Source organism: Filicampus tigris, chromosome 3, assembly GCF_054856515.1.
Source record: "Filicampus tigris isolate MCC_2025a chromosome 3, RoL_Ftig_1.0, whole genome shotgun sequence".
Classification (NCBI taxonomy): Eukaryota; Metazoa; Chordata; class Actinopteri; order Syngnathiformes; family Syngnathidae; genus Filicampus; species Filicampus tigris.
In genome coordinates, this window is record NC_141219.1 from 15,564,329 (window position 1) to 15,585,755 (window position 21,427).

General features: G+C 42.1%; 1 protein-coding gene across 6 annotated transcripts; it reads left to right on the top strand.

The window, feature by feature from the left end:
- The first annotated feature begins 1,339 nt into the window (after nucleotides 1-1,339).
- esrp2 (epithelial splicing regulatory protein 2) lies at nucleotides 1,340-20,727 on the top strand. Of its 6 annotated transcripts, none has more exons than XM_086025952.1 (17): nucleotides 1,340-1,508; nucleotides 1,687-1,839; nucleotides 2,248-2,376; nucleotides 10,392-10,505; nucleotides 11,106-11,220; nucleotides 11,396-11,491; nucleotides 11,818-11,872; nucleotides 12,488-12,598; nucleotides 12,703-12,835; nucleotides 14,069-14,111; nucleotides 15,524-15,825; nucleotides 16,106-16,333; nucleotides 16,410-16,608; nucleotides 17,175-17,361; nucleotides 18,151-18,364; nucleotides 18,878-18,978; nucleotides 19,991-20,138. In XM_086025952.1, the coding sequence occupies exons 2-16, from the start codon at nucleotides 1,708-1,710 to the stop codon at nucleotides 18,962-18,964; spliced, it is 2,145 nt and encodes a 714-aa protein (XP_085882078.1). In that variant the 5' UTR covers nucleotides 1,340-1,508; nucleotides 1,687-1,707; the 3' UTR covers nucleotides 18,965-18,978; nucleotides 19,991-20,138. The 6 variants fall into 6 exon arrangements, with proteins under 6 accessions (XP_085882078.1, XP_085882079.1, XP_085882077.1 ...); XM_086025954.1 differs by lacking the exon at nucleotides 1,687-1,839 and adding an exon at nucleotides 8,768-9,515 and having other exon boundaries at nucleotides 1,345-1,640; XM_086025955.1 differs by lacking the exon at nucleotides 1,687-1,839 and adding an exon at nucleotides 8,768-9,515 and having other exon boundaries at nucleotides 1,346-1,508.
- Nucleotides 20,728-21,427: the final 700 nt, after the last annotated feature.

The following is a 21,427-nucleotide window of genomic DNA, read 5'->3' on the forward strand; positions in this document are numbered from 1 at the left end:
TATGCTATAGTGTACAGCACAGTGTGTTCGGACAAAAGGCACAATTGCCTTATTACATTGTTAATACTGAGCATCATTTGTGCACATTAGCGGTAGAGGAATGAGGGTGTGTATGTGTCGGATTTATGTTGAAGTACATGTCTGTAGAAGCACCTGCTGAAAGGAGGGTTTCAAACATGTATAAACATGCCATTCAATAGATTTTCTCCACTGTCATGATGGAATATGCATTCATGCTTCATGGATTTCAGCTCCCTAATTGTCGCTTAACTACTCAGACTGGTTCATCTAGGACAAAAAAAAGGTGGAGTTTGATCATTCAAAAGACCATTAAAGAAAGGGTAATCCTCAAAGAGATGGGTGTGTCAGAGGTAACAAAACATGGAATTTGAGGATCTTGGCAAGGCCAATGAAGACTTTCATGCTTACTGAACATTCTCAACTGTAACATGTTACATCCATAGATGTATACACTCAATTACTCCACTTTTTAGTGGTAGTGTACAATAATATTCAAGAAACGACCAAGCACATTGCCATAATCAGTACCTTTAATCTAAAATGCCAGTAAAAATGACAATTTCAGAGACGTGGGGAACTGACAGCCTTTGGACCCTTCAGGAAACAATGAAAACCTCTGAAGAAATCCTATAAAGTCCGCCAGACAATTAACCCTCAAATGCTCATAATGTAGAACAAGCAATTGCTACAGTGTTGTGCCACAGAAAGGCTCAATAGGATATCCAAATATATTGGTTGATTCATGGATTAAACACCTGCTGTGAATTTTGCTGTTCAGCTAGAGCAAGTTGGGCAAAAACTATGAAAACATTACACATTTGGACTTGTGCATTCAAAGGCCAATTCAGTTCACCTGTGAAGGTAGAGCATTTTAGGTTCATCCTGAAATTTCACCCCAATACCGAATACCGCATCCTTAACTTTTGGTGTGTAGAGTATGTTTAATATATTTGCTATGTCCTTAAAAAACTCTGACTCTTTTTTTTAAACTAGTGGGCCTCAAGTATGTCAATATCTATTAGATGTAAATTTGCATAGCCAGTAGTTCCGCTCATTTTTAACCTATAACCATCTAAAGATGACTTTTCGGTGACAGCAGGTGTTTGTGTGTGTGTGTGTGTGTGTGTGCGCGCGCGCGTTTCTCAGTCGCTAATCTTGACATTCCACGGGAATGCCTCATGGAGGCTTCTACTGCAGCCTTATTTTGTCAGGCTGCTTCCTGGTTAAACGCCACTGACCAATCAGATAGCGTAATACGCCCCACTGTTCCGCCCTCACCTTTGTGAAGCAGCCAATAAGAAGACACCTGCGGGACTTGTCTGGCAAAAGGGTTGAGACACACACAGGTAACTAAGAAAAAAAACTGAAAAAAAAAACCCCCCTCCAAGGCTTGTTATGGAGTTCGTGTGAACGAAACACGGATTTCCACCCTTCTTTACCAGTCAAACCAGTATCACTGGATAGAACACTCTCAAGTACAGCAACAGGTAGAGTGACTGGCCGCAAACTCTTTCGTGGCTCCCTCTGAAAATAATCTCCCCTCTTTTTTTCTCTCTCTCCCCTTACCTCAATTGAGTTTCCAGACCCTTTTGGTCGCTCCTCTTATCACTTGGAAAAAGGTGAACCCTCGTGTTGTTTTTAGTTTAATCTTTGCTTTAATTGTAGTTTTTACCCTTGTGGTCCCTGATGGCTTCGCACAGTGATACTCTGGTGGTGTTCTTTGGGGCAACAGCTGGTGCAAATGGGGGTAAACTGGGTTCGGATGAGAGGGAAATAATTCTCTTGGTGTGGCAAATTTTGGACCTACGTGAGAAAAAGGTACGGCCCGTTCGTTCGTCCGGTTTCTTGTACTCGAGTGTGTGTATTTTCATTCGGTATCGTGTCTTTAACGGCTGTTGTTTGACATAAATCAACACGGTGTGTGCTAATGCTAGCTCTTTAACTCACCTTCTGTTCAGGTGTGCAGCTCAAATGCAACCGGCAAACGAGGGAGTTTACTTTTTTGTTTTTTCCACCCTCTCTTCTTTTTCTTGGGTTTTACCTAATTGGAAAAACACACCTTTTTGATTTGCCATGTCAATCCAGCCCTTGACTATAAATTCTCCTTTGCAACCACGTTGTCATTTTTATTTCTTAATTGTCCATTTCCTGTATGGGAGGCCAGCCTGTTAAGTAGCTTGTCTCTTGTTACCGAGAAATGACATGCTAAAGGTTTGTTCCATTCAGGTGGGCAAACTTAACAGATGTCTTGTCAAGCCAGACACTTTGGAGCTTGCAGATCAGTGCAAAGAGGAGACAGGCCTCAGTTTGGACGACATTGTTAATGCTGAGCCCTTGGATAAAGTTTTGCAACAGGTGAGTCTGGAAGACTTTTGAGCATCTTTAAAATGACTGCTGACTCTGGTAGCACATCCTCAGCGATGCAGTGGGACATTTCAGTCAAACACAATCTTTTCCAAGACCCCAGTGTTATTTGGAAAAACTAGTCAGACGTTAATGTATAAAATCGATAAAACACTCAGTTCTTGAATTTAAATCTATAATTTTAAAGATGTAGAAGTGTTTACTTGGAACATGTAAAAAGAATCTTGGCTCTGCTCTTCTGGTGTGGAGTTTGCATGTTCTTCCTGTCCCTGTGTGAGTTTTCTCCTGATACTCGGGCTTCCTTCTACATAATGAAAACATGGCTGTTAGGTTAATTAAATACTCTAAATTGTCTGTGAGTGTGAATGGTTATCTATCTGTGAACCGAGATTGCCTGGCGACCGGACCTAGTTGTGTCACCCCCTCTTACCTAAAATCAGCTGGCATAGACTCTCCAATTCGCCCACAACCCTAATGAGGACAAACATTTTATATAGAATAGATAAAACGAGACACCCTGCAAAATAACATTTTCAGAGCTTTTAATACTATGCACTTCCACATTGCACCCTGGAATGCAGAACTGTGATGAATACAAAACTTGCTTGACAGCAGCCATTCAGCACAACAGGGTAGAAGATGAGTGTCAAACTTTTCACCCTTGTTCTATTATTCCATTATTCCTCTTCTATGCAGGTGCCATACCGCCTCTGTTGCATCTCTGAAATGATCTCAGAAGCCAAAAGCAGTTTGTACAGAAACAAATAGGAAATGGAAGCTTTAGTAATAAAAGGGCATAAACCCCACTTTAAAAGACGGAATCAACCCAAACACATTTTTTCAAAGACCAAGTTTCCAGCAGGCCCACACGTTGAAACACGGCACTCTGATTAATATTGTGTTTGTGGAATATGAGTTAAGCACGAAATTCACCTGTTTTTAGCCATCTCAAAGGGCGGCCATTTTGTCACTTCTCTCGACTGAAAATGACATCACAACTGCTCAGGTAACGACCAATCATGGCTCAGTTTCAGAAAACGGGTCAGCCGCGATTGGTCGTTACCTGAGCCCTGAGTAGTTGTGAGGTCATTTTCAGTCGACAGAAGTGACAAAATGGCCGCCCCCAGAGATGGCTAAAACGGGTGGATTAACTCTTATTCCACAAATGCAATGTTTATCACAACGCCTTGTTTCAACTAGTGGGCTTGCATAGAACATATTCTTGGAAAAAAAAAAGAAATGTTTTGGCTGGCTTCCCCTTTAAATATTTTGTTAATGGACTGATGTAATGTAGAATTGTTAAATCAATAAAATTCTTGATTAGCTTGAATAGCAGCTATAGCCTATTATCCCCTCACAGGCAAGTTTCATATGATGCAAATCCCCCCCCCCCCCCCAATTGTATGAACTTTGTGTTTACATTTACAGCATCCACTTTACATTATTAGAATTTGAGGATCTTGTTGTGCATGTGCCCAGATCTGTTTAAACTGTAATACAAGAACTGCAAATCTCCCTGATGGCCTTTTACGGAGGTGGGTTGGTGTTCCGACACTGTGTAGAAGTTCAGGGGCTCGTGTCGCCCGAGGTTGTTGGAGATTAAGAGTAGTCGCAGGTCCAGTCTTGTCTTGGCTTGATGCATGCTGCAGACATCTGGAAGGTGGGTTGTTTACCTGTGACCGCACCTCTCTTAGCTGGAGGACAGACAGAGGGGAAGGGAGGGGACAGTGGTTGGTGGGGGGTCTGAAATAGGGCGTTTAAAGATACAATTTTCTTGCGTTGCCCCCTGTCAGTATGTGTGTTTAGCCAATAGTGCTTATGTTGTCAAACATGTTTTTTTTTAACAACCTTGCAATAGTGTTTGTTTGCACCGGGTGCTCCTTTCTCCACCCCTGCCAGTACAGTATTTCTTGAAAGTCTGTCATGGTCCTGTTGTCATGGGCTTAATGCTAACATTGCTTTGTATTCTTGCTCAGAGTGGAATGCATAAGAACGGTTAACGTTTCAAACAGGGCTGGTTACCTTCGGTTAGTTTGTGTGCTGAACCTTCAAATATTAACCCAAGCAATCACTTTGCTCTTTTCATTCCTTTGTGTCACCCATTAATCCCTTGCTATTTATCCCTTCATTAGCTTTTTTTCTTTTTCTTTTACCCTCTTTCACCAAGGGAAGACAAAATGGAATGTAATTGATTCATTTCGGCTGCAATTGAGTTTGTTAATGCAGTGACTAGTGTAGTTTATACAGTGATTGTGTAGCTGCCTGTTAGCGGGGCCTTTTGAGCAAGTGAGCCGCTACACTGTAGTGATATTTTTATGGGGGCGAGTGGGGGGGGGTATATTCAACAAAACATTTCATAACAACATGGCAAATGACCTTTTCTAGACATTTGCTTCAACTTTTTAGAATACTTAAGAGGACCTGTCCTTTAAATCTGTGTCTAAAATGAATATACAGTAATGAGAGAAATGGATACTTAGAATGTAATTATTGGTTTTGTTTAATTTTGCTTGTTGTTTTTGTTTTGCATACATTTATCTCATACTGTTCAGTGGAAATCTAATTATTGTCGCTCGGCCATCTTCCCCCAACATTACATTCTTCACCCAACGTTCTTGGCTCTTAGTTTATCAAAACACACTAAGATGGGTTCTCGTGTTGACTGAGTTATGACGAGGAACGGGCATAATATATGATTCTGTACCACTTGGCTGCAACCAGCAGAGATGCTGTTCATTCAACCTCAAATACTTTGCAGTCGAACTAACACGACATCTCTGGTACTATTGGAAGTTGAACTACATCCATACTAGGGCTTGCGCTCTGGGCAACTTTGTTCTACTCAACAAATAGGTTTCGCTACGTATGTAACAGTACTTGAGAGGGCGCTGAGAATATAATTAAGTCCAACTTGTTATGAACTGAACTCACAAGATTGTCATTGACAGCAAGCATATGAAATGTTAAAACCTGTTCTGCTGGCACAAGCTGTGCTAGTGTTGAAATATGCCAATTACATGTGTATTCAGACGTCACAGCTTTATCTATTGTCATTTTAGAAACATGCCTGCAGTGACGTGGCCTAAAGTTGTTTTTTTGTTTGGCGCATTTACGTGTCACAGCCTGAATAGTGATGCATGCACCTTAATTCTTAGGGTGAAACTGAATCATTCCACCGCCTTTCAATAAATATAACAACCTTGTTTTGCGCGTTGGTAAAGCTTACCCTGACTCTAGAGGGATTATGAGGCTAAATCAAAAGGCAAATAGAGACAAAGCCAAAGTCAAACAGTGTATCATCTCACACATGGGTGTGTCATAAAATGTACACCAAAAAAAGTGTTGCAGCGTTAAACACCTTTGGATGTTAAATTTACTCTTTACATTTGCTTGCGTTCAGGCCACAATGTGTAAAGTTCAAAGACACTTGCTTGAGTGTAAACATTCATATCTCATGTAACGTATTTACTCTTGACTACGGTATATTGAAGATTAATGCAATGTTATTCACAAGAGGATTCATGCCCTGTACATACAATATACATAGGACACTGTAGCTTAAATGCATTCTTTGAAGCAGTTTTAAGCAGACAAAGTTGTGTCATGCATATATGTACTGTACACTTGGATCAAAACCAACTTTTAAATAATAGTTGTTCACCTAAAAGTACAAAAAAAAGGCTAGGGTAGGCTTTGCTACTAAATTCTCTTCTGTTTGTACGTACTCCGAGCATATTGTTAATTTGCAACCAAGGTTTGAGTTCAAAAGTAGAGACAATATTAAATGCTAGTTCTTTGTGGCGGTTCTTTAGACCAGTGTTTTTTCAAACTTTAAGTCAAGGCACATTTCTTTCATTGAAAAAATTCCGTGGCACACCACCAGCTGAAATTGTGAAAAAAGAGCTTATTTTAACAATATAAGTATTATATTGTTTATATAAGCATTTTTTTAACATTGAAGAATGACGCTATTTTATAACATCTTGAATAGGAATTAAATACACAGAAAGAAAAAAGTCTTATATAATGTTTCATATTGATACTTAGTGTGAAACATGGGCATGTTTGGATAAACACTAATTCGCTTGTCTCTAAACAGACAATTAGCTACCTTCTGCTGCTGCTACCTACTGGTATGGAAGAGTACTACAATGTAGTAACTACATGATTACGCTGCCAGGCTCTAGACCGCGCAGGCACACAAATTAGATAATTTCCCACGGCACACCTGACAATATCTCGCGGCACACTGGTGTGCCACGTCACAGTGTTTGAAAAACACTGCTTTCGATATCCTTGGACAATTTAGGACTTGCATGACACACCTTGACGCTCTTATCGGAGTTTGTTGCAGCCACCAGCAGCAACACCCTTCCTCTCACCTCTGCAGGAAAACACTCCACTGGCGAGAGACCTCTGATAGGACCACGTTCAAAGGCCGTTTCCTCCCCCTCAATTGTGAAAATATCTTGTAGTTGGTTGAAGCATGTTGGAGTGAAAATCTGTGTGTATTGTTTGGGGCAGCTTACTACTTCTCTTCTTACATTCTTCTTTTCTCAACAATCCTTGGTGAGACAGGGAGGGAAAGTGTGTAAAGAGTAAATCTTGACGCTCACTGAACAGGGCTCTCCTCTGGTACACTTAGTTCTTGTGTGATGTGCTGCAATCCAACCTGGCGGCCCTTCTTTTGGAGTGTTGCAAAAAAAGCCATAAGATTTCGGTGCACAACGTTTTGTGACTATAAAGGCATACATATCATTTTTAGAAAGTCTTAAATTCCAGTTAGTGAAATCTTATTGAAATGTTTACGCATATTGTAGCGGTTGACTTGTGTGCTGTATCCTTGTGTATCTCACTCATGCTGCTGTTAGTTCAAGATTTGGACACATTCATTCAGTTTGACTGGAAAAAGTCAGGGTGTGTCTCTGCTGGGTCGAGAACTTGCGTCTGCCAGCCTGCTTAATTATTTGGCAAGCCTTGCCCTGGTATGCGGAAGTCTTTGTCTGGGTGTCATCGTACGTGTGAAAGTCTTGTCACTTATGCTAATTAAACAATAACCTATTTGTAACATCTGTGTCCCTTGCATTTGCCCAATGTAAAATCTGATGATTGATCACCAACCCGATCATGAGAACACAAGGACGTACTCAGTCAAACTTTGCACTCAATGTTGTGACTGAACTTGGCTCATAAAATCAGACAAAACAAAATACTCATTGGATTCTTTTGACAACTGTATGATTCTGTATCATTAGTGAAATGGTTTCAGTTTTTTTCCTTTATTGCTCTCCTTGTTTGTTAGCATATGCTTGCCATTGACTCGTGGCCCTGCATTTTCTACGCTGAGAAACGGGTCCAAACAGGCACCTGTAACACTCTGTCTGATTATCAGTCATATGTAGCCTGCGGCCATGTGAGAATCCTGGCTGTCAGCTAATTCCACTGGTTCTAATTTATGTTGTCACCTATGGCAGCTGTTGGGATTCAGGCGGTAGAGAATATCCCTGCCAGGGTTTCACAAACTTTGTCATCTTTAGACCAAATAGGAAATTTGGAAATGGCAAAGTGAAGATCCGTTTAAAAACAAAAAAGAAAAAAAAAACGTCTTTACAAAGATAATGTTTTATAAACACTGTCAGTTAATAATGTTATATTTTTGTTATTTTCGTAGTGTGAGTTAGTTTTATATGGCCTCAAAAATGTAGCCAAAATATTAGAAACAGCCGTTGGTATGATGCAGGATGTTACGCGTATCTTTCATCTTGGTACCAGTAAATAGCATCAGGTTGACACAACACAATATTTGTGTGTGTCTGATTTTAAATAAAACAAACACACTTATGTGGGATGCTGGTGTTAAGGAGTGTGTGTTAGCATCACTTAACCCTCCTGTTGTCCTCGGGTCAAAATGACCCACCACTGTGTTTAAAAAAAAAAAAAAAAAAAAAAAAAATCCCCTAAAAATATTTTTTTAACTTGTAATTTTATGACTTTTCCTCGCTTGGCCCCAACAGTAGAAAAAGGGAAGTGTTGCTTTTATTCATATTTCCATGTAAACTATACAAAGATGGTGCAACAACTAGAGTTGAAATCAAGGTCACAGAGTTATTTACCCACCACGGAATGTTACAATGTTTTAATTGTCTTAGATCAGTCAGTAGCAGAAGTAAAAAAGACAAATCAGGTGGTCTTCTCGCAGACTACTGTGCCTTTGATCAATCTCAGATCAATTAGTAGTTCTATAAAGAAATTATAAAGGTGCTGCAGAGGACAGGACCCCGAATTCTCTCTGTGCTGAAGCTTTGAGTGTGCGTTATGATTTTGAAGGGCACTAGAGCTGTTTTTTTTAATTTTTAATTATTTATTTTTTATGTCCAACAAGACATCTCTGATTCAGATGAGGAAATGGAAGATGTATCAAAAGAAGATAGGGAGGAATACAACCAAGAGCATGATGAATCATCATCATCAGAAGAAGAAGAAAACCCTGAAGTTGAAAGAGAGACTTTCCTTTCAAAAAAAATGGCAAAATAACATTGTATATGACCAACACGGCAGACACCTCTTATGAACTCGGATAGCAGCTCTTAAGGAAGGAAGGAAGATCACAGTGGTTGGTACAGATCGAAAGAACAAGCCAGAGCTCCCACCTGCACTGCTTGGGTCAAAGGAGAGAGAGGTCTTTGTCAAAGTGTGCCTTCACACCCACGACCACTCTAGTTTCTTACCTCCCAAAGAAAAACAAGAATGTAGTTCTCCTGAGCACACTGCACACAGACGGTGACATTAGCGATCGTGAGCACAGAAATCCAGTCATCATCCTAGACTACAATCGCAACAAAGGAGGTGTGGACAACCGACAAGGTGATTGCAACATACAGCTGCAGCAGGATGACTGCATGCCCGCTGGCCCCTTGTCATCTTCCACAACATTATTGACGTTTCCTCCTACGATCTCTTTGTGAGTCGGAGAGAGATGAACCCAACCTGGAGGTCTCGTAAGCAGAACAAGAGGAGGATGTTCCTGGAGCAGCTAGGAAAGGCACACAAGCATGTCGCCTGCACAGAAACCTCAGCAGCAGACCAACCTGAGGATCCAGCTACCACAGCCACTTCACCAACTAGGCCAAGTAAGAGGAAGAGATTTCAGTAGTGCCCTCAAAAGAAGGACTTTAAAATGCATACTGTATGCTGCAGGCATAAGAAATATAAGAAATAGCACTTGCATACTGTGCCTACATGTGCTCATTAGTTGAATGGGTTTTGTTCGTTTTCATATTTTTTGTACTGTCCATTGTCTTAAATTGTTCAATGGAGGAAAAAAAGAAAAACTAGTCACTGGGATGAATGAAATGCATTCTGAACTCCTTTTTGCACAGTTTTCTTTTCTTAGAAGAATATATAGAAATGCAAGTGGGGAAACTCAGGTATTCACAAATATTGTGACGAAGGACAAGTTGTTTCTTCAATCAATATGAAATTTGCTGTTTGAATTCAATCAAGCTGCTTATGCTGGGGGCTTAGCGAAGACGGGTCATTTTGACCCGGAGGACACAGGGCGTATACCGACAATGAGGACAAGAGGAGGGTTAAACAAGGCGAGTTAGACCCGTATGGCCTCTTGACAAGTGCGATCGCTCCCCTCCCACACTCGACAAACGGTCAAACCTGTCAGACGAGCCTTGTTTGCGACGCCAAACGCACGCTATCCCAAGCATCAAACATAGCTCAATCTTCACTTGTCTCTCTGCCCCTCAATCTTAGTAAATGCTCACTTTTACTCTGTCACTGTTGTTTGCACACTACTCAATCCCTATATTAATGTTACAAAAGTCAACCCATTTCCACTAGGCACAATATATAGTCCACTGCATACTCTGCGATCCCGAGCTGTATGCAAATGTTCTTTTATCAAAAATAATTAGCTTTATTTAGAGTGACTACAAGTAATGTTCTAACATTATCTGAGAAATAACAGTATACATATTTGTGCTTGTTTTTTGCAGTTTCAGCAGTCTGTGACATCGGAATTGAAGTGTCTCGACAGGAACTCTTACACTCTTTGTGTCAACAGTCACCTTGTCATCCGACAGGCTCTTCACCCCGAGGCTTCTAAAAAGGTAAATGGGTTTCCACTCCGTAACAAAATGATCATCAGCTGTTTTACTTTGTGTCCTACCTGGTTCATGAAATCGAAGCAAAAGACAATGTGCCGGAAAGAGATGCGAGCTGATTATTTTTCTAGATAAAATTCACTGGATGACTATGTTTTTTCTTTTTTTTCTTTTTTTTCCTGTGCCCTAGTAGCAAATGAGCTGCAGCCTTTAACTAGACTTCAAGTGTAATCGTTAAACGTACACATTTGATTTAGGGTATAGCGATATAAAACATTACTGTAAGTTAGTGTGTGATATTGTATACAGAAAAAGCTCTCGTGATAGTAGCTCCTTAGGCAAATACTGAACTTTTTTTTTTTCTTTTTGCATCAGGAGAGCCTTGTTGCACTGCCTTGTAGCAGTAAAACCATTCCGCAAAACCATAACAGTTCTGACACAAGTGATCTCATATTAAGTGAATTTAAAAAAACAAAACAAAAAACCCCCCACATTGTTCCGTTGTTATGATTTAGAACTCCTGTCATGTATTTATTTGACTCCTGTTGCTTGATATGACAGACTGTCTCGTGCCTGAGCATATCCTTGTGATATCTTGGTTCACAGAATCTCGTCCTTCCAGAGTGTTTCTTCTCATTTGTGGACTTGAGAAAAGAGTTTGAGAAATGCTGCCCCGGCGCCATCCCTGCAAACAAGCTGGAGCTTCCCTCCATGTTAGAACGTATCTTTTTTGTTTTTTGTTTTGGTCAAGTGACATGGATAATAATTAAATGGGGCAAAATTGTAATTCTCTAGCAAATATTTGTTCCTGTGCTGAGTGAGTTTGGTCATTTTTGAGATCTGTGAGTAAATTAAAGCAGAGAAAAGCCGTAGCATGTCTTTAACTGGGCGTGCAGATGTGGGTCTAGCTGCAGTATCAGAGCAGCTGATGGGAGTGAGGGAAGTGAGGAGCATGGTGCAGCTGATCCTGCGCATCCTGGCTGAGCCTTATAGTAAGTACTCTTGGCATCACCATTAGTCATTTGAGATGCTTCCTTTTAAGTTACAAGCCTCTGGTGATCCACAAGCAACCCATACATTTGCTGAAAGGCACACGTAATTGAAGGGCTATTGGCTGCTAGCAAATAGCTGATAACCGACTTTGACGACCTGATTTTCATGTAATTGTCACTTTTGGCGCACAACCTGTCTTGCTTGTTTTAGCAGAACTAGTCTGACTTGAATGTCAAGGTGAAGAATGTACACTTGTTTGTTGATAAGTAAACTTTAGCTATGTGTTGTCGTCTTGATAGATTTGCTTCATTTCTTCCTCATTTAGATCACAATTTTTCCCTTGTGGAGACGGTGAAGTACAAATTTGATTCTGGCACATGGTAAGTGTAATCCTTTGGACACACAGACATCTTGTTGCTGTTTTAAACCCTTCAGCCAGGCTGTGGGGCATAGACTGTTAATTTTCAGTGGAAACAGTAGCACACTTGTATTATTACAGCACTTAAAACTTAACTGTCAAGTGCTTACCCATCTGTCATACGCCACAGTGACATTTAAATTCACTTTGTCAGTCGCCAGTCTTTTTGATTGAAAGGTACATGTATAAATTGAAATTGGCCTTGTGATGTGCAAAATTTTACCATTACAGTTTTTTTTTTCCCACTTATTGGCCTAATGACAGCAATATTTTAGTCTCCTATCAGCATACTACAACTAACAATAGATTCGATGGTTATACACAGTATTATAAATTCAGTGGGACCTCACACTTGAATAATAGCGGGAGGCTGGTCCTAAATGGAACCCTAATTGAGTTGAGTCGAGTGTAGACGTTCAGCTTTCATTTTTATAAAGTATTTTGACAATTGATTTAAAAGCAAGTTTAGCCATACATTTGAATACCTGGATGCAAATCCTTTGTTGTCAATTACTGCAATGCTGCTTTGTCTAACATCTAATAGCAGTTGAAGTTCCAGTGCTGTGTTTTTCTGCAGCAGTAAGACGGAGCCAGTGGACAACGAGACGATAATCAGGGCGCGAGGACTTCCATGGCAGTCGTCAGACCAAGACATTGCTCGCTTTTTCAAAGGCCTCAATATAGCCAAGTAAGTTAGCCTCTATGGATTTTAAAATGGATTCTATTTTACGTTAAAGGTGCATTACTTTGGTAATGAGTTCAACAGATCTTAAAGAGAGTGATATGTTTCAGAGGGGGCGTGGCCTTATGCCTCAATGCTCAGGGCAGGAGGAATGGCGAGGCCTTGGTTCGCTTCATCAACTCAGAACACAGAGACCTGGCACTGGAGCGCCACAAGCACCACATGGGCAGCCGCTACATCGAGGTCAGCTTGCACATGTTTTCCACTGGAATTGTGACAGTGATATTAGTGTACCTTAGTGTTTGTGTCAGTCCTGTAATAAGCTGTCGGAGGCTGTGAAATGCCTTATGTCAAAAACTAAGCGAGCCTCAACCTCTGCTGCAGGGCTTGCATCACTGTGAAAAGTGAAACGTCATCAATGTCTTGGTGAAGGCTTGTAATAGGTTCTTTCAGGCTTGATGTGTCAAAGCTTTACCTTCAGGGGGTATTTTAGATTTGCTAGTGTCTGTCACATATCTGACAAAGAGTTACCTTAGGGGTCCAAGAGAAGTTATCCTTTGCATAATGTACAAAATGCCAGGCAGAAAATGGAGATTAGATACTTGTTTATTTGAGTGGGCTACGGTATGTGTCACGCACCCAAGATGCTGATGTGGCATATCCCCAAAGAGTGACTGGTCCAAATCCCCAAACGTAACCAGCGTCAAACTGTCACCACCATAATACCTTTACTCTACAGGTATTGTTCAATACCATTTTAACAGTGGCAAAAGAGAGTTGACCACTATTGAAAAATGTTCAAAACACTAAACCAGCCTGAACTATTAATGACAAACGTGTAAATGACTGCAAATGTGTGTCGAGCATTGTTTAAAATGCACTGCTGCACACAAGTGTACAAGAAGATAAATATGGTTAATAGCAAAATCTCAAAAATACTGCAAAAACAGCATCAAATTTGCTGTAGTTTTCCCCAAATTGCGGTCATGTCCCAAAGTTTCATTCATTCAGGCATTGTGACAGGTCAGCTTGGCCCTCTGTTGAAAAAGAGGCATGCACAGTGGTCATAGTGTACATGCGCGGCAGATGCATCGAGGTTTGCATTCTGCTCTGTCATTAAAAGCAGCCTGGCTGGCCATCCTCTGTTATCCAAGCTCACTGACATGTTAAACTCTGATTGGTTCGCACTACATTATTTGAGTTGTGTAAGGAGAGGTGAGCAGCATGAGGTCCCTCCTCTGCCTAGTTGAAGTTATGTCGTTCTTTCTCTGCTGCCTGTTGGGACTTGTGGTGTAATAAATATTGTGGGAGGAACCACACTGTCTCCACCTCGAGGGATAAGAAAATTAATATCTGAGATAATATTTACGGCATACGTTTTCTCTTGGAACAATGATAAGACCTCTCCAATTTATGCTGAGAATGTTCAGTCTGGCAGCTTATGGCTGAATCCACTTTTCCTCCTTGTTGTTTCAGGTCTACAAGGCCACCGGAGAGGAATTCCTCAAGATTGCCGGAGGTCAGATTTTAAGTTTTCTCCCCTTTGCACGATGTGCATGAGGAGTCATTGTGAAAATCTTTCTGTTTTGTGCAGGCTTCCTATTTTTATTTATTTTTTTTGAGGGGGAAAAAAAGCCCCCCCCCTGCACGCACACACACACCCCCACATGCACCCCCGCACACACACACACACATATCTCTAAAAGAGCCACCCTTAATGGCTGTAAAGGAAGGTTTCTTTTGCTCTCTCCTGTTACCTGTGTGCCTGCCTCATCCCAGTGATCTCCAGCCTCTTATCTTGGACTCATAAAAGATGCTTTGTGAGGCGCTAACCCCCCACCCCACAGCATCCCCCCTCTTCGTCCCTCTAGCCCACCCCTCGCAGACTGGTAGGACAGAAATGTTACCCTCACCTGTTCTGCTCAGCCTCAAAGTCCACACTCCCCTCGGGGGGGCCAGGCTGACGACGGCGGCAAAGTGCAGCCCAGTGCTGATACAAAGGGGGGTGTGAGGAGACAAAGCCGGGGCCGAGGGCCTCAGGTGCACAGAGTAGCAGTAACACTACACAGGAGGCACACAAAGAAATTCGCAGTGGACTTTAATCGGAATGAGCTCAGATCGATGCAGATTGACACACATTGGCCTCTCAGTAAATAGTTCAAGCACACCAGATCATTCATAAACCGAAATACTATTGATACACTTAGAAATCTCACAATAACAACCAGATAGGGATATACTGTATTATTTATGTATACTGTCATTATTTGCGTGAGTGTGTGTGCGTGTTTAAAAAATAACTGTATATTGGTTCTCATGCAAAAAAATCTGATGTTATTCACTGGCTGCGATCTGCTCTCAACTGAATGTTTTTGCCAGTTTTGTTTTAGTTCTCATTTTCCATTGCCCAGTACTGACTACAAACAATTTTTTGTACCTGTTCGGCCAAGATTCCAAGAGCCCTGACTTGATACCATATATTATATTGCTAACATAAACCAGAGGTCCCCAATCTTTTTTCACCCTAATTTCCAGTTCATACAATTACATGCTTTTCGTGGACTGGCAACTTGTATGCGGGAGGGTGGGGGCTTAGCCTGCCCCCCCTCCCAAATAAATAAATACATCTCATCATTATTATGTCTTCACATTTGTAAACGGACAGTTTTAAAGCATCTGTACTAGTCAAAACTAAGGCACTCCATTTTATAAACAGATGTTAAAAAAAAAAAAAGAACTACTTTAGCAGTACTATTATTGAAGTGTAAAACCAGATAAGTAAAACAGAAGCAACTGCCGCCAAGTACAGCTGAGCTGCTGATGTACAGTGGAAAAAGGGGCATTCTACTCTCTGGACTCATTCAGATGGTGAATCTGAGAGCTAAGTCCAGATGCTTCTGTGTTTTGTTTTCATCTCCCTTTTGACACCAGGCACGTCTAACGAGGTGACACAGTTCCTGTCCAAGGAGAACCAGGTGATCATCCGCATGCGGGGTCTGCCGTTCACTGCCACATCACAGGAAGTGCTGGACTTCCTGGGTCCCGAGAGCCCGGTCACAGATGGCGCAGAGGGACTGCTGTTTGTCAAATACCCGGACGGAAGACCCACCGGCGATGCCTTTGTGCTTTTCTCCTGTGACGAGTACGCCCAGAACGCCATGAAGAAGCACAGGCAGATCCTGGGCAAGCGCTACATCGAGCTCTTTCGCAGCACCGCGGCTGAGGTGCAACAGGTCAGTTGGGACAGTCTAAACCAGGGGTGGGCAATTCCGGCCCTCTGCCTGTTTTCCATCTCTCCTTTCAAATGATCATATAATCAGCAAGGTCTGCAGAAGCTGGATAACGATCCTGATCATTTGAATCAGGTGGGTTGCACCGGAATTGCCCACCCCTGGTCTAAACGCAGCCACCAAGCACCACTACCGATTCATCGTCAGATGCATCCAAACTTGGTCACGGAAGACATTAGATTGGTACGTTTTTGGAAGGACTGATTTAAGCCATTTTCCCCAGGTGCTGACTCGCTACCTGTCCACTCCTCTGATATCCACGTTGCCCGCTTCGCCCATCGTCCCCATCCTCGCCACGCCTCCCTTCCTCCCGACGGCCAGCAGCACTCGCGACTGCGTCCGCCTCCGTGGCCTGCCTTACACGGCCGGCATCGAAGACATCCTGGAGTTCATGGGCGAGCACACCGCTGACATCAAGCCCCACGGAGTGCACATGGTCCTCAACCAGCAGGCGAGACCACGGCCAGACCTTGGCAGCATACGTCCACAACGTCTGAACCAAGCTGATTGCTTGCTTCCCTTTTCAGGGGCGACCCTCGGGCGACGCCTTCATCCAGATGAAGTCCCCGGACAAGGCTTTTATGGTGTCCCAGAAGTGCCACAAGAAGACCATGAAGGACCGTTACGTGGAGGTGTTCCAGTGCTCCACGGAGGAGATGAGCATCGTGCTGATGGGAGGGACCTTGAACCGCAGCGGCCTTTCGCCACCACCTTGCAAACTCCCCTGTAAGTCGAGTCTACTTGGGACAAATTCAACCGGTTTCCTTGACAACAGAAATCATTTGGGCATACTTAAACTGATTCATAATTCATCTCTGATTTTGTGTGCGCGTTGGCTGCGACTGTCGGAATGAATGCGTTTGAAGAGAGGATGCCACTTTTGACTGCATGCAGGGAACCTGCACTTCGCCCTTTGCGCTTTCCTTTCTATCAGTAGAGATTAGATTGGTAGCCAGTTACGAATCCCCCCCGCCCCCCTCAACAATCTTTCTCCTAAAAAGTTCTTTGGCGTCCTTTCATTGTGTTCCCTGCTTAGGTGCCCACAGCCTCTGACTCGATACAGGCTGTTTGTATGTAAATATGTCCATGCTGCCATTTAGCTTTGTTTATTTTGTAACAATGAGAGCCTCACGAACAAAGTCAGCTTTGTAAATAAAAGACCTGCCATGCTCAAATCGACTGTCACATTTTGAAAGTGAAACGAAATGATCAATTGTTTTTCACTAAAGATATACTTTACATTTGCTGTCTGTTTGATGTGCGCTCTAATGACGTTCGTCCCTCCCTTTTAGGTTTATCTCCCCCGACAGCTTACGCCTTCCCTACCCCACCCGCCATCTTGTCAGAGGCTGCCCTCTACCAGCCCCCCCTACTGGCCGCTCCCAGACCTCATCAGGCCACACACAGCCCGGCCTTGGCCTACTACCCCCCTCAACCTCATCTCTACATGAACATGAACTACACAGCTTATTATCCCAGGTATGCACATCACCTGTTTGCTCAATTATGACTCAATTTTCTTGGACTGTCATTGCAAAACGTATACATTTTAGTTTGGTTGAATTTTAATAGAGTAAGACTTGTTTTAGTCATTTCATTTCACCAAAGCAAGTGTTTTGACCGCAAAGACATCATTATATGAAAAATATTGAATTTAATGTGAGTTTATTACCTCTTTGGCCAGCAATGGAGACTCAATCAACAGCATTCTCTACTGTTTGCTATAAAAGAGTTTTACTGACCGCGCCAGTGTTTCCCAAGCTTTTTTGAGTCGAGACTCAGATAATGGCCGTAGTCATTGTTCGACAAATGATTATTATATATTTTCATGAAATCCTTTCAGGCCACCACTGTGAAAATCACCTACATCGTCAGATGAGCAGAACAAGCAATTCTACCCCTTAAATAAATTAATTAATTATATTCAGTTTTCAGAAAAAAAATCTTTAGGCCATTATTTTAGGAAGGTGACTATTTTCCATTAGAAAACATCCACAGCACGCCACCAAACAAATTGATCAAGTTGATGAAAGGCACATGAGGTTTTAAAAATAATTTTTGGAACAATTTAGTAACACTAGGGGAAAGAAATTTTGTCAGAACAGTGACACCAAAGGCTTTATGGTAGCTCGAAAAGGACTGTCCACTTGTTCAACACGAACGAATCCCTGATGGACTAAATTGCTCTTGGTGGACCGTTATGCCCATCACAACAATTTCAATCAAATTCTAAAAACAAGCTCATCACCTATCTGGTTCCCTCCGCAGCCCCCCAGTGTCTCCCTCCACGGTGAGCTACTTCGCAGCCCCACCTTCGGTGGCGGTAGCGGCCCAGCCTCACCATGCGGCCGCAGCCGCCGCTGCAGCAGCCGCCGCCGCCTCGTCCCCGGTGCTACCCCAACCCGGAGCTCTGGTGCGGATGCAGGGCCTTCCCTACAACACCGGCGTCAAGGACATCCTCAGCTTTTTCCAGGGTTACCAGGTCAGTACCTGCCGCAACCACATGGAGGCGTATGCTCGCTTTGAAGAGATGCGAGGGTCTCAGTCCCCAGAAATGTTTTCATGCTGACACTGGGAGATTGGTGTGAACAGTGGCCACGCGCCCTTTTGCCGTGTCGCTGCACTCTTCATTTCAAGTCGCTCTTTGCCTCCCATAATCATTTGCTGCCAGGTCGAATGAGATGGAGCTCTGAGGTTTGACTTGACGTGACCTGCTAGAGAGAGTTGGCTGGATTCTTAGGTGGAGGGGTTGTTTTGTTTGTTTGACGCACTTTGACGCAAACATTCGGCCTCGTTTTTGAAGAATTGTCCACTATCGTTCAAACTCTTAAGTTGAGTCACTTTGTAAGTCAAGTTAACACTGCGTTAGCATTGTCTGCTTCATTTGGGTGGCCTCTTTCAGTGTGATGGTGTCTGAGAACATAGTGTGTGTGTGTGTGTAATAGTAAATGTAACCGTGTCAGGCTGACGATGTTGGTTATCATGCTATGTGTAGTACGCCCCCGAGGAGTACGGCAGCATGGTTCAGATGAGCGAACAGGCCAGGAGTCTGATTCAGCCCAAAGAATGGCTCTGCCTGTAGGGGCTGACCCCAAGGTAAGCTGCTCCGGGCCCCACCGCCGACCCCCTGGGGACGGGACGCAGACGCCGCATTGCTTCGCTCTTCACACTGTCTGACTCGGCTTTTCGGCCTGCATGTTCCCCAAATGAATCCTGGCTTCCTTTTAGAGGAATTCTGAGTGTTGATTGCTGAAGAGGTGATTCAGTAGCAGGAGCCTTCCTTCCATTCAATGCTATGCGACTGCAAACAGGTGTCGCCCCTTGTTGGCCATTTGAAAGAATGCAGTTTGCATTAATTATTATTATTATTATTATTATTATTATTATTAACTGCCATTAATACAGCAAGGAATGTTTCCAGGTAGAAAAGCGTCAATCAGAAACTTATACAAAAACGACCAAAAACATATTCTGCTTTTATTTCAGTGTAATTTATTCAGGTGCAGGTTTTCAACAAATTCAACCAAATGTCTTGAAATACGAGGCGTGTCACAATGAATCACTTGAGGCAATGCCTCACCTCAAACACTGCATTTATTTTCTCAGTAAATTTCAATACGTCACTACAATTTTCATGCATAATTATATGTACCGGTAGTTTATAATACCAGTTACCTTTTCCTACCAAGTTGGAGAAGGCAGCATGTTAGTCATGACTCAGCACTCTTACACTAATTTTTAGCAACTTTGAAGCAGTTTGTGTCCTGTCGCCTCTCCAGCTTCATTTTTCCTCTTCGCAGCTGCAGACAGCATGCTAGCTAGCTAGCTAACCAAACTAACCAACCAATGAGATCTGTGTTCTTCTGGGATCAAAATGACCTCCTTTTTTTTTTTTTTTTTTTTTTTCTTTTTAAATATTAACCTTGTCACCTTCTTCCTTTCTTTATCTAGACTAGAGCAGTGTGATCTTGTTCTCCCTAGACTCGTGGGCGTCTCCTGGTGTTTGGCACATTGAAGCCCACTGGCAAGGCACACGCAGCCTTTTTCTTTTCTTTTCTCTTGAGTGTTTTTTTTTTTTTTGTTTGTTTTTTTTTGTTCCGCCGTGCAGCTCCAGCCGGACGCCGTCCTCATCCTGTACAACTTCAGCGGCCAGTGCAGCGGCGAGGCCTTGGTCACCTTCCCCAGCGAGGAGGCGGCGTGCCGGGCCGTGGCCGAGCGCTCCAGCCACGTCTTCTACGGCCAGCAGGTCCACTTGACCTTCTGCAACTGACTGGCTGACTCCAAACGGCCAGCGCGTGTACATGGCTGCTTCCTTCCTATCAAAGCATTTGTCCGCACTTGAACGTTTCATTTTTAAATTTTCGTCCAAATCAATAATTCTTTTGACCCATCTTGAGCAGAGTGGCAGCTAAACGCCATCGAATTACTCAAATGGAAGGAGAAAGGAATTTTGAACGCACGTTTTTCTGTCATTGGATACATTTGACCTTATCTCCAGATAACTTTTGTTTTTCGTTCGGACTCTACGACTCCAATGAAAACATTAAGGACAACAAGGCAACTTATTGACTTGCTGTGACAAAACTACTGACGGGTATATCTCTCTCTCTCTTTTTTTTTTTTTTTTTTTTTTTTTTTTTTTTTTTTTTTTTTTTTGTGTTCCCTTTCCCCCAAAATGTGCCAAGATTAACCAGAGAGCAGCACTGGCGCTCCCATTGTTAAACCTCCAGTAGTCAAGGATATATGTTTTTGTTTCATTTTTTGTTTGTCAACTAAATATATATATACATATATATATTAGAATTGTGAATAAGACTGTAAACAATAAAAAAGTGTTATTGATGATTGAGTGAGTGTGTGCGTGCTTCTATTTTGGTGTGTAGTGCGTCTTGTGGCACGCTAAAATAATCTCAGAAGTTCGTCTATCTTGTAATTTTATTTCAGCATCTGGCTGGCGACCAGTCCAGGGTGTAAATCAGCTGGTATTGTCTTAATTTAACTTGATTTTTCTTGTGTGGCGTTTTTTTGGGGGGGCGGGATGCATACATAAATACTCAGCACAAAATGGATATAGATGTGTTCAATGTGACTAATAGTTTTGATTTGAAATAACAAACATATATTAACGCTTGTCAATATTTCACAACTAAAGGTTAATAGTTCACAATGATAAAAAAATCCAATTCAACTGAATATAAATTGCAGATAATTTATAATTGATATCTGAAAAGTATTTATTAGCATTTTAATTATTTAGATTTCATAATTATTTTAATCTATATTTAATTTAGGCACAAACTCTTCTATTCTCACCATTAGCAGGGGACTTATTTTGCAAATATAAAGGCAACACACAGACCAATCACATGCATTGTAACTCCTCCCATGTGACACGACTCAGACCATCAAATTGTTTAAACAGTAATTTCAAAAATAGAAATAAGAGAGGAAGTCAGTGAAAGAAATAGAAAGACAAGGCTAACTTTTTTTTTTTTTTTTAATTTTATTGATAGTTACTACTTTGAAAACCTACAGCATGATGCAA

What these genes read in the sequence shown, in the direction of transcription:
- esrp2 (XM_086025957.1), top strand. Translation starts at nt 1,708, where the DNA reads ATGGCTTCGCACAGTGATACTCTGGTGGTGTTCTTTGGGGCAACAGCT. An exon ending in TGGATAAAGTTTTGCAACAG is followed by an intron (nt 2,377 to 10,391) that starts GTGAGTCTGGAA and finishes TGTTTTTTGCAG; the next exon opens with TTTCAGCAGTCTGTGACATC. An exon ending in GCTTTTTCCAGGGTTACCAG is followed by an intron (nt 18,365 to 19,990) that starts GTCAGTACCTGC and finishes TCCGCCGTGCAG; the next exon opens with CTCCAGCCGGACGCCGTCCT.